The 13,640-nt window shown below is 38.4% G+C and overlaps 1 protein-coding gene across 3 annotated transcripts in view; it reads left to right on the top strand.

Moving 5' to 3' along the window:
- The window catches only part of NDNF (neuron-derived neurotrophic factor), a 41,504-nt gene that overhangs the window by 828 nt on the left and 27,036 nt on the right, over positions 1-13,640 (top strand). Inside the window, exon 1 of one of the 3 annotated variants that reach the window (XM_011996781.1) lies at positions 1-357. The exons of 1 other annotated variant lie outside the window; for it this stretch is intronic. In XM_011996781.1, the coding sequence (XP_011852171.1) occupies positions 332-357 (26 nt within the window). In that variant the 5' untranslated portion in view covers positions 1-331. Of the gene's footprint in view, positions 558-13,640 lie in introns of all 3 variants that reach the window. One more of the 3 variants, XM_011996782.1, reaches the window with a different exon arrangement.

Consider the following 13,640-nt stretch of genomic DNA (forward strand, 5'->3'; position numbering starts at 1 on the left):
CAGCCCCCGAACGTTCCCGGCCGTTTAAAAGGACCTCCCGCAGCTTCCAGGCTCTGCCCCGGGATTCCCCAGCCCCGCGCGGCTCCCTACTCCACTTCGCAGCAACTTCGGCGGCCGACCGCCGCCCGCCCTCGCCCGCCTTTGAAGTTTGCTGTGCAGACTGCAAAGTTGGGATACTTCAGCGGATTGAATTTTTCTCTTTTATCTGCCTCCGTCCCCGCCTTCCAGGCTTCTTGTTCCTGAATATTGGTGCTTAGCATCTTGGCAGGGTCCGGGGACGTGGACTATTTCGCACACCACACCTCGGTGAGGGATTTTTCCTCTTTTCCCTATGAAAAACAAACAGATCTTTTTAAGGTAAGTGGGGAGAGGAAAGCAATGTCCCAGAGCCCCGACGCCTTAGCCCGCCACCCCTAGACCTAGCACAAGGAGCGTTCACGCCCGAAGAGTCATCCGAGATGGGGGCTCGAGGCGCGCGCCCTCAAATCGTCAGGGCCCAATAAGCTTCTCAAGGGCGCCCTATCAGTAGGAACTGAGGGCATGAGGGACAGGAGCAGGTTTCTCTCGTTTTTGTTTTTTTGTTTTGTTTTTGTTGTTTGTTTTTAATTTAGCTGCTGTCGAAGCTGGGCGGCCCGGAGAGATGTGAGGAGGTGGACAGACAGCGCAAGGGCGGGGAAGACCTGGGACCGGGGAGCTCGGGGTGCGGTGGGGTCCGGGGAGCCGCGGAGCCTTTATCCCGGACTTAGCCTGGACACTTACTTTGCCCGCCTGCCAAGAGGGCTGTTGCCTCCCTCTTCAGGTTCATGCCCTCCGCCCGCCGCTAGGGAAAGTCTGCGGGACTGCGGTTTTGCAGAGGGTGTCTGCCTGTGGGGGAAAAGCTAGAGGTCCAGGCAGCGCGCGAGTTCCTGATGGGCGTCTGGGAGCTGCGCAGCCGGGGCCAGGAGTTCAGTTGGCCCGACCCCCAGCCGCTCTGGCTCCTCATTTGTCCTCTGCGTGGTAGGCGAGCATCGTTATAGAAACTTCCTTGAGCTGAGCGAGGTGGCCTGGGACCGGCTCATACTTTCTTCCGGGGAGCAGAGCGGCCACCGAGGTGACGCCCGCTCCGACCCCAGCCCGGAGACTCGACTTCGTGCCCTCGTCCCTTCTGTGCGTGAGTTGGGGTTCGCTCTCACCCGCGCTACCTTTCTTCCTGAGCGGAGTCGCCGCGGCTCCGACAACCTAGGAGTCCGAACGAGTGATTCCAGGTCCCAGCTGTTTTCTTGGAGGCACTTTGCAAACTGCTGAATTTGGAGTGCGGTTTCTTGCATTGTGCGCTCTGGGTTCCCCTTTCTTTCCGCACCCTATGCCAGGCCCAGGCGTGAGAGCTCCCCGCAGTTCCCCGGACCCGCCCCGCACCAGCTTCTCGGAGTTTGCCGCGGGCACCTCTACGCTGTCTCTGAGCTGTCCCTCCCGCCAAGTGGTGGTTCCCCTCCCGGCCCCCTTCGGGGCGCTGTCCCTTTCTTGCTCTTGGGTACGCGTGGCTCCCTAAAACCAAGACCTTGAGCGGGAAATGAACCTGAGTATATGCCTGGGTTTTGTTGTTGTTATATTTTTTCCTTCTTTTCTTTAAATTTATTTACAGAGTTCTTTTTAGCAACTTTGTTGGGTTGATAAATTTGCTTCTCATCTGTCGATCCCGCTAAATCACAAAGAAGAGTTTATTTTTTCATTTAGTTGCTGCTCTCTCCTAACACACTACCCTCTCTTTCCCCCCTCCACCCCTCCTCCTCCTGCCTCGCTTCCTGAACCCTTTTTCTTTTCTGACGGAGGGAATCTCCGCACCTCCTCCTCTCCTCCTCCCACCCGGTCCCTGAGCGCCTGTGAGAACCAGGGGAGTCATCAATGGAAATAAATAGGACCCCGCTCCATTCTCCGCCCCCTTCAAACAAGTAAAATCCTCCCTGGGCTCGCAGAAGTAGAGATAAAACATCCCTCCCCGAGGGAGCGGTTGCGGGGGATTTGATGGGATTGAATTGTTTCATTATCTTGAAAGAAGTGATGGATGGATCCGAGAGGGAATATGTATATAAAGCAGAGTGTGGTGAGGGCGATCGGTATGATTATTCATTATTGTTTGTTAAGAGTGATAATAAGGCCGCAACCCTCGCTCAGACTGTGTTTATATACTTGGGTTTGAGTTTATGTCAGTCTCTTATTACAGTGGTTTCAGAAAGTGAAAACACCAAAACGGTATTAATTCTTCAGTCATTCTGCATATGGGATTAATCAAATGTCAAAAAAGATACTGTCGTTTTACCAAAGTTTTAATCTATGAACTTTTAGAAGGTTGCACTGTCATAAAATGTCATCTGCCTCCATCTGTCTTCTTAAAGTTTAAAAAACTTGGCAACATAATTAATTATGGTCCCAATTCCCATTTTCAATCTAAACCTATATTCAGGATTATATTAAAATACCCCATCATTTATTCCTCAAAAGTGACTCTTATGAGTTTAAATTCTTGGAGGGGAGAGAGGGACAACTGGGAATGAGGGGCCTAGGAGTTAGAGAAATTAGTACTATTTCAGATTTCTCTAAAAAATCCTTTACTTCTTCCTTTAAAGAAAGAAATTACAAGGTCCTTCTCTGCACAGTTCATCACTTCAGTGAATGCCCTTAATCTTTACCACACATTTGAAACATAACAGCTTGCAGGCTTGTCTCCATTATTGCTTTCATTTTTGTGTCAGGACATTTTATTCATTAAACCTGTACGTCAAAGACTGCTTAGTGTGGCAGTAACACTCTGTTTTAATTAGTAACTATCATAAAAAAGAAGCTAGAACTCTGTAATAGGCCTAAATTGCTATGAATTATGTGTGGTTTAAATTACGCATTTATTTCATCAGAAATGAAACCATGAATATAAAACATCTTTTAATCACTTGCAGATACAGCTTTTATCTCTTAAGATGTAACAAAATATGTAATTGAAAAATATCCTTCTAAGGATAAGAGAAGTCCCCACCCTCAGTTTATTTGTTCTGGGTCTGTTTAACATTCACATAGTAAAGTATGAATGTTAAAGAGTAAAGACTATTGTCACAACATTGCCAATATCAGGCCGATGGAATGCTACCTTGAAAATAGCCACAGTGGATCAGTTGTCAACTTAATGTAGAGACACTTCCAGTTGGCTGCATGAACCTTGCTGTTTCAGATTTTAGTTTTCTCACTTGGATTTATCGACCGGAAAAAAATGTATTTTAAAACTCTTAAATTATTTGACATGAAGGGGAGAAAGGTAGAAATAAAATATTTATTTCTATAGCAGTTCTCTTCAGCCTATCTAGAGGTCAGAATTTTTATTTTAAAACTGATTGTGTTTTTATTGTCGTTGTTAGGACATATCATTTTGGTATGATGGATGAGTAGATATTGGAAATGGAATAATGATGACAGAATCAACCGAGAGCATAGAAACAGAGTGTGAATTCCACATCATATGTGCTAATTAAAATTATTTTAATCTCCTTTCCTTAGTTTCTCCATGATAAGGTGGTCGATAGTGACCAAGCAGTGCTCTCTCTCTCACTTTTTTGCTCCCTGCCTTCCTGTCAGGTCTTGCTTTGGGGAGCCATACACCTATAGTAGCAGCTGAACCTTGCCAGAGTCAGTCGCCATCAGCTAATCACTTGGAAGAAAGTATGTCTCATAGTCATCTGTATTGGGTCAAAGGCAGGGATACCCAATATAACCAACAAAATAGTTCAACTAATTCATTTGACCCTGAAATAATATCTAGAACCTCTAAATGTTTATTTTAGAATGATTATTCTAAAGAACATAATTTATTCTTCCCCTGCGGGCTCATAATCATTTAATAGAAGCCACAGCGTGGTTAATAGTAAATAGTAAACCATATGAAATCTTTGCTTTGAAAGCTGATTTTAAAATCAAATCCTCCAGTATTTAAATACTCTATTTTAAAATACTTTGCATTTTATTCCCTGAAGTTAGGATAAATTCTGCTGTATTTTTCCACCGTATAACAAATGTAATATTACATGACACTTAGCATGCATGCAGTCATGCTTCCATGTTAATTTCCTCCTAGAAAAAAAGTAAATATTTTGCTGCTGTTGTTAAAAAATAATCATGTAGTATGAGACAGAAAAACAAGAATGCTAATATTTATTGAATCACCTGGTGGGATGTTGACCATAAACTCAGTTATATTTTTGTTGAAAATCACACCATTTCAGTGTAAGTTTGTTTGCTTGGCTGTGTGTGTTTCACGTATTTCTTGCCTCTTCTGAGATGACATCTGGCATTTGCTGTTCCAGTGCCTAAGCCAGTGCCAAAAGCAGGTGTATCCTTGGCTACTTCCTTCCTAAACACACAACTCAAAGATGCAATATCTACATCTTTCCCATTCCTTCTGGTACTTTACTAAAAACTGCAAACCAACAAACACATGAATTTTAGTCTTTTGAAATATTTGGAAAACATGTAATGTATAATGTTAATTCCCCCAATAAAAAAAAAAGTTGTGGCTTGTTTTGATTTTAAAAATTAAGGATAACAAATTTGATAAGTGTGATATAAAAGCAAGCTAGCAAAATGTGTCTGTAGATTCTTCACTTTGGGATAAAGAGACAAATTTGGCCACAGAGCAACTGGGTATTGGGCCCTATTACAATGCCAATTTTTTTCAAGGAACTCATTGAGTTAACTTTGATTTAAACTTCACTTTAAAGTCTACAAACCTCAAGTTTATGAGAAAGGTATAGAAACTTCCAATATTATATGTCATTATTCTTTCAATAATTTCCGTATCCTTTGGAAACTGATTTTAGTAAGTTAGTTAATAGGTCTTGGATTTCAATTGTTAATTTTTTCTGTAACAAATTTGAACATGACACAATTAATATTTTATATATTTCTCTGAAGTATTTATTTTTAGCTTCACTTATGAAATCTCTGAAATGAATCTTTTCTTTAAAAAAATATGGCTAGAGGTAGTAGCATAAATATAATTTATCAAATGTCTCTTTCAATTCTTCTTTTAAAATAATTTTCTGTCTTTTTTATAGTTAAAAGAAAAACATTTTTAGGAATAATGGTAAGATTATATAAAGTTTGGAGGGTACTCAATAAAAATATGATTACACATGATTGGGAATCAACCCATTTGAGTAGGACTCTTAGACACTGCCTCCGTAGTGTGGAGACTTTTAAATATAAAAACCAAATTATAAAAACAGTTCACAACATGCATGCACGTTTGCTTTCTAATTGGAATGATTTCAGCTAATATCACAAATAGTGGTGACCAGCTGAAGTAAATGGAGACTGTACAAGTTTCTGTCAGTGTTTCTTCTCTCTAAGAGGAAATCAAGGTAAACACCCTCTTCGTCCAGCTGTGTGCTCTGAGAACATATATTCCACAATCTAAAAACACAGCCAGAAATATGGACTATATTCAAATATGTGTTTTATCAACAACTGAAAATCACCATATCTTGTCTTCTGAGGAAATGCCCTTGTATACACAGATGTAGATAAAATGGGAGACTGAAATTTAACATTTTCCAAAATAAGCAGTAAAATCGGAACTCATAATTAGACCTGTAAAATATGATATCTTGTTTTTGAAATCACCATGACTATTTTTAAAATTTATAATGTAGGGACTATGAAAAAATTGGTATATACAAGGCAGACAATGCCCTATCCTGGCAGTTGGCAAACAAACTGTTGTCAGACAGTTGAGGGTAGTGTTGTGGTACTTACTTGAAAATACTGTGTTTAAAAGAGAAAAGCTAGTATAAAAGGGCCTGATTGATTTATTTAGGATTACTTTCTCCAATTTAGCTGCTACAAGTGTATGGTGACTTCTGGAGCATAGATGGTTATAATTTATATTATGCTGTAGTGAAAAGTAAACCATAGTAATCCGTATACACCTCAGAGATGGCTTTGATGACCCTTTTGCGTGCAAGTCATAAGGATACTAAGTCTGTGGGCCTTGCTATGTGGAACACTATTACTGGAATAAAATGCATTTCCAATTAAATTATCAGAGCTATACAAAAAAACCTCCATGCAAACGTAAAAGTACTTGATTCATTTGAGGTATCGTCTTTAAAAAAAATACATTTAGAAGCACATAATAAACACATTTTACCCATAATAATACACTAGTGTGTGTGTGTGTGTCGATATGATATAGGTCTAAATATTATGTATATGTTGGTGGCCCTCAATAAATGTTGTCATTTTACATTAAATTCCAACATTCACAACATTTACTGATATTATCAAAAGCTTCAAATTTGGATTGATTCATAAGTCGCTGCATCCTGTAATTCAAGAGAGATTTGTTGCCAACAGTGGGACAGAGATCAGAAACACCAGCGCTAGCTAAGACACGTAGTTAACTGGGGAAAAACATCAGTCGTTTATTGCTTCCTGAGTCTCTGATATTGTCAGTTCTTTGAGTGCTATGAAAATACGTTACTTTTTATGGTAAAAGAAAACTGCCTGTTAAATGTGAGGTAAACATTTAACACTTTAGTGATAACAATAGCAGGATTCACCATACTAGTAGAACTAACAGGTGGGTTACATGAGAGGTGGCCTTAGAGGTACCCTGCTCCCAAGGCCTCTCAGGTACCAAAACACTACCTCAAAAAATATGCTTTTTTTAACTTTTAAAGTAATTTTATTTTTCAGTGTCCTCTATAAATATGAAAATATTTCTGCAATAGGAAATGGGTAAACTGATATCAGCTAACGTTTTACAAAGGTATTTTAATAACTAGATAAAGCCAGGTCACTTAAGACAACATTTTAGAAAGAGGTTATTTTATACATATATATGTATAAAATATGTATGTGTATAATATATGTGTGTGTGTGTATTTCATTCTTTACACGTAAAAGTGAATATAAATAGGTCTTTTGGTATTTCCTTCTTACACCATAATGGGCAATTTGTGCCCCGCAATGAAGCAAAGAGGACACCCCCTTTTAGAGACCTCTGCTTTCCAAGGTTGACACTATCAGAAGCTGTCCAGGAATTAGAAAAGGACATTTGAAATTATCTTTGCAAGGTTAGGCCCAGTGAATATTTGCATTTAAAAGCTTGTCTTTTAATTACAGTAAAGTGGAGGATGCAAGATACTCTTTTAAACAATCAAAGTGGAGGTTGCCCATTGCCTCTCAAATCGTACTGAACAGATATTCAGCTTGTGTTAGTGTCAGCCTCATAAAGCGGAGGTCTCTAAAAGGGGGTGCCCTCTTTGCCTCATCGTGGGGCAGAGATTGCCTCATTATGGTGTAAGAAGGAAATACCAGAAGATCTATTTATAGTCACTTTTATCTGTAAAGAATGAAGTCAAGTTTTGTGAATATTGGTTAATACTGTATAAATTAACAAAAGCACTCTTACTCAGGATATCAGATGGCCATGGAACAACAAAGAACAGCAGAGGTGACAGCATGTGTGAAGCAAAAATAATGCAAGATAAAAATAATGACATTCTGCTAGGTGCAGTGGCACAGCTATAGTCCCAGCTGCTAAGGAGGCTGAGGCTGGAGGACCACTTGAGCCCAGGAGTTTGAGGCTGTAGTACACAATGATCTCCCTTGTGAATAACCACTGCAGTCCAGCCTGGGAAACATACTGAGACCCCATCTCTAAAAATAGGATGATAATAATAATATTATAATCAACTCTGTTTATAAAACACCTCTGAAATTAACCAGAAAAAGATTTAAAATGTACAATTATATCTACTATAATTATCTATGATACTCATCCCAGTATAGAGTGCTTTTAAGTATTTTTTAATGTATTATGAGTATGTATGTTTGTATACAGACTCACAGACACAAACCCACACACATGCATACACATTTTCTTAAAATCACAATTCTAAGAGGTTTGGAGACCTCAGTGTAGACAACACATTACTGAGTGAGAGGCGTTGAAAGGAAGTGAGCAAGAAGCTGAAAAAGCTCTCAAACTAGTCACTATTTTCAATATTATTCTGTTATTTGTAGAGGTATTTCATAATTCCTCTTTTATGAATAAATACATATTGTGCTCCATTATGTTTTGAAAATTTCAGTAATCTGAGAGTTTAAAATGTTCAGTCCATCGTATTTCATGTGTATTGTGTTACATTTTGAAGTTTTTCTTTGACATTATATTTTTTTCTCAGTAATGCTGTCAGTTATTAACTAATGTTAAAGTTGTTTCCATGCTTTGAATTTCACAATGGAAGTGGAAGTGGAAATGATTCTCTTTATTAATAATGTTATATCTTTATATAACCCTTGATTGTTTACAAGGCACTTCCACATCCATCACTTTCCTTAACCCTCACAGCAACCCAGTCAGGAAGATATTCTATCCTCCTACTCCTGATAAATCTGACTGGCCTAAACTCACAGAAACTTTTTAAATAAAGTGGTAACTCTTTGGTTTTAGAAGCAAAAATGTTTAAAAACGTAGGCTGAGATTAGTTGCCAAATTAATTTGTCTGGACAATTTGCTTAGAAGTTTTTTACAATTTAATTATTCGGAATACCACTTATTTAGCCTAAATCCACAAGACCATAATTGTAGACTGTCTATGCACTCACTGTTTGTTTTTGGTAATAGTTAACTTCTTAGGGAATTTTAAAAGGGGAAACTGATTAAACTTTTTTACTTGTAAATCATTATTTCAGGTAAAACAGAAACAAAAGTTACCTTTGAGAGTAAAAAACACTAGTTACAAATGGCACAAAGGGCTAACAGTGATATGTAATCCCCGTGTCTCTCCTTCCAGAAGGTTAAAGTCTTTTTTAATAGGGGAAATCATTGAAAGTGAAGTAATCTCTGAACATGCATAGGTTCTGATGTAAATCTCCCCTGGCCTCCCACATCCCCAGTCACCATTTGAATAGATTCTCCTCCAATCATAAAAGGTAAACTAGGTTGTCAGTTTGCTTTATTAAGTCTACTTATAGCCTGAAATCATCTCTTAAAATCAAATTTTCTCTCTTCAGCCCTCTTTTTAATTAGTCCTACTAACCCAGTCATTCAAATCTGGGTATTGCAATGTTCTAGGATATGCTATTTGTTGAGTTTGATTTCTCCTCTCTCTGTCTCTCTCTCTCTCTCTCTCTCTCTGTGTGTGTGTGTATCTGTATGTGCACATACATGTGACAGACAAAGCCTTTCACATACTTTAGAGACAAGTTATCAGAAAAAGGAAATAATAAAATATATTTTCTTCAGTAAATAGAGGCCAATAAGAAAATTTGGGATTCGAAAAATAACTCATAAGTTTATTAGAGACACATAACCCATGATATTGAAACATATTCCAATTATGTATGGTAGCTGCAATCACTGAAAAATCAATAAGCTTGCAGAACGCCTTTTGAAATCAGAAGCAGTTAGTAGTAAATTTACCTATCAAGTTATTCCATTATAATGTTAATTATGTGGCATTCTTGAGAGGCACGAGTTGAGGTTAGATCAGTTCTAAGATTTTTAAAATTATTTTAAAATTATTTTTTAAAAATTGGATGAAATTATACATTTCAGCAAAACGAGAGCACCTATAAACATATATAAAAAAGATATGCCAAAAATTCCAAAAGTTTAAAACCCTTTAAAATTTACTAAGAAAAATAAGTTCAGATAGTGAAAGTATTTATACACTCAGCACTTCAGCCACCAAACTCAGTCTATAATTTTTTTTTAAAACTTCCACATTTAAAGTTTATTCACACTTACAAAGCAGTGACAACAACCAGGTAGTTTCAAGACTTCTTTTTCTCTTGGCAGGCTCTGTCTTGTGTAATGATCACTGAACATTGTTGACCGCAACACTCACTAGCTGCAGCTTTTTCCTTAGTGCTTCCCTTTAAAAAAAAAAAAAAAAAAAGGAGAAGAAAAACCACACCTCTCTGTATATCTTACTTCCTTCGGGGGGAAGGGATTACATAATTGTGGGTCTGAATTCCCATATTGTGTCAGTACTTGTGGTTTGTCATCTCTCTAATTGTTGGAAGTTTACATGCTTGTATTATTTCATCACAATTTGCTATAAACTGTTGAAAACGACTGTGGGATCTCTCTGTGTTGTTTGCCTTTTGAAAGTGTACTTTAATCATCTCTTAATCCAGAAATAATAATGCAGAACATCCCAGGAACTGATCCTGATCCTCAGTGCTCTGATCTCGACACGTGCATCTTAAATCCTTTGCTAGATATAGTGCCTAAAGAGCCTGAGCACACTCACCTTTGAACCAGTGTTGATCCAGTTTTGTTTATTAAACAATGTTGATGTCCTCAGATATGGTGTATGAAGGATAACAGAAAGCATATTAAGAGTTTACAATTATTTTTGTGATTATTTTTTAAAATTCAACATCTTGGCCTTTACGCTGTGCTTCTAATGAGTATCTAATTGAATAGGGTCCTAATCTTTTACCTGATAGGTGAGGTAAATAAAGATGGAATAATCTGATGCTGAAACTCCTTCACATATCTCTGTTTTAAGAGTAAGTCAAGGCGTGTTTTTTGCTGCCGAATGAAACATTGCAACCAGTTTTGAGAAACTGGCTTACACTACTTGAAGATCAATAGAACCTTTTTAATTTTAAAAGAACATTCATATCAATTATTTCATTTAATCTCATAGCAATCCTGGGAATAATTGTCTCTATTTTGTAGATGAGGTAATTCAGATTGAAGGGGATTAAGAGACTCAGTCAAAGTACCAAAGCCGATCATGGTTTAATCAAGGACTTCTTCAACTTAGATCTTTGACTCAGATCTTACTCTTAAGTTGAGTGATCTTTTTCTATTTTGCTTTGGCAGCCTTTAAACTGTTTCAAAACTTGACTAAATGAATAAATGCATGACTAAATGAATAAATGCACGAATAAATGAATAAATACACGAATAAATAATAAAAATTACATAATAGTTGGTGGGGGGAGAGGGGGAAGTAAAGAACAGACCGAAAAATAAATTCAGGTGTTTGCAAGAAAACTCAATCCTGAATTGATGAGGAACTCAGACATAGGAAGAGATAACCTGAGACACTGAACTTTGAGCCAGCAGAAAAGAGAGAAAGAAAAGGAAATGATATGTTACCTATTCTTTCTCCAAATTGCGAGATTGTGGCTGTGAGGGTGATCTGGCTGCGACATTTGTCACCCCTTTGATGGCCAGGGTTGATTAGGCTGATCTGGCTGGCTAGGCGGATGTCCTTTCCTCCCTCCCTGCTCCATGTGCATCCCTCCTGAAGCTGCGTACTCGGCCGGAGAGGATGACCGTCCCGATGGCGGGGGACCGGTCTTTGGTCAAGGGTGTATGAGTAGCTGCGCTCCCCTGCCAGAACCTCCAAACAAGCTCTCAGATTACTAAATTATCAGGAACCAATGTCTTTGGAGAATATTTTCTAATCTTTCCAGAGGTGTTTTTGTGTGTTTTGGGGGCCTTGGATTTTATAAGAGGGCTGATAGAATAAATACATATTTGAAAACTGTTCCTTTTAAGTTACTTTCTTTTACAAAAACAAGTTAACTTCATACTTCTGTGCCCTCACCTTTTTTCTGGAAGTAATATTTCCAGGGCATGGAAAGGGTTTAACCCTTTTAACTCTTTAAGGTCACTGGTACATCTACTCATTCATCTATCTATGGATTATGTAAGTTAGCTTTATTATAGTTTTTTAAAATTACTCTTTTGGTTATGTCTTGTGCTTTGGCACTGGAGGCCACCACACATCCTTTAATAGTAAATACTTAGGCTTTAGTGCTGACCCATCAAAAGAACTGCCGGGGACGTTGGGGGTAAAGATGAGGGAGAGTTGAAGCTTCCAGACCATCAGATATTTCGGTAAATGTGGGATTAGGCCGACAGAATGAAGCATCACATTTTTACTCTATGCAATTTATTATTCTATAGTAGTAATAAATGGTTTCTTCTTGATCTCATTTTATTTATTAGTAGTATTTTTACAAACTCTATTTAAGTATATGAACAAACCAGAAACTTTGGTGTAATTTTGAATCTTGTCACCATCTCCTAAATAGTCCATTGGTCCATTATTGGGCTTTGTGATAAACACAAACTACTCGAGGGAATAAACTTTTTTTTTTTTTTTTTAATGTAAAAGAGGTAGGCTGGGCATGGTGGCTCGTATCTGTAATCCCAACACTCTGGAAGGCCAAGGCAGGAGGATCACTTGAGGCTAGGAGTTCAAAACCGCCTGGTTTTGAACCTCGTCTCTACAAAAACTAAAAAATTTAGCTAGACATGGTGACATGTGCCTGTAGTCACAGCTACTTAGGTGGCTGAGGTGAGAGGATTGCTGGAGCCTGGGAGGTCAAGGCTGCAGTGAGCCATAATTGCACTACTGCACTCCAGCCTGGGTGACACAGCAAGACTCTGTCTCAAAACTAAAAAAATAAAACTAAAGAAAGAAGGTAGAGAAAAGAGAAAACTGAAATAGTATTGATATAATAATATTTCTTAGAACTAAGAAAGGATATGGGCAATGTCTCTCCCATTCATACCTCTCCCTAAATAGAGGTTTAAAATATTAAAACTTGGTAGTCAATGAAAATTAAAGATCAGAAAGTTCTAACAATCAAAATCCCAGAGATGAAAATCCTACTGCTGCTACTACCAGATTATAGGTCTTCATGTTTTGGAAGTTTCAAAATAAAAATACAAGAGAATCGCGAGATTGGAAGAGACAGACCCATCCATCACCTAAAAATACATGAGAATAGCGAGATTGGAAGAGACAGACCCATCCATCACCTGGCTATTCAGGTGCAGTCCATGAACTGTCAACATCAACATCTCTTGGGAGCCCGTTAGAAAGGACCATTCTCAGGACTTACCCCAGACCTGTTGAACCAGAATCTGCATTTTAATGGGAAAACAGTGATTTCTGTGCCCACAAAGGTTTGAGCAGCATTCGTATACGCCATTCCTGTGCTCAGATCAGAATAGATCCTAAGCAAACCAAAATGTACATGATTTCAGAGGAAGGAGGCCCTCCTGAGTAATACGCTATTTTTGTTCTTACCAGGACATTTTTGTGTTCTTAAAGACAGAAAAATGCATCCTTACACCAGGCTCCTGGATCATCCAGCACATGTCATCACCATATGGCAGCCATGCCAGTGGATGTCCATGATGTCCCCCTCAACAGATTAGAGATATGCTTCCAGACTATTTAGGTTTCACACAATAACCTATTGTATATAAGTTTAGCACCCATAAAATTGTCAAAACATTCATATGTTATTTGCTATTTAGCCTATATTCTCTCGAAACAAATTCTGTACATCAGCAACGGTAGTCAACTTGAATGTTCTTTTTCATTTATTCGTTATGCACCCACAAAATGTCATGAGTATCTGCTTGATGTTGGGCTCTGTGGTCAGTACTATAACTTGTAGATATACGTAGGATTCCTTTTCTACCCTTAGAAAACTCCAGAATGTGTACAAACAATTTAAGATGGTCTTCAATAGAAATATGAGCATAGATAAGTGCACAACCAAATTTCTCTGTCATTGTTGAGGATTGAGTCTTAAAGAATCAGTAGAAGTTTGCCACCCAGAGAGGC

The sequence above is a fragment of the Mandrillus leucophaeus genome, unplaced genomic scaffold (genome assembly GCF_000951045.1).
Source record: "Mandrillus leucophaeus isolate KB7577 unplaced genomic scaffold, Mleu.le_1.0 Scaffold523, whole genome shotgun sequence".
NCBI lineage: Eukaryota > Metazoa > Chordata > Mammalia > Primates > Cercopithecidae > Mandrillus > Mandrillus leucophaeus.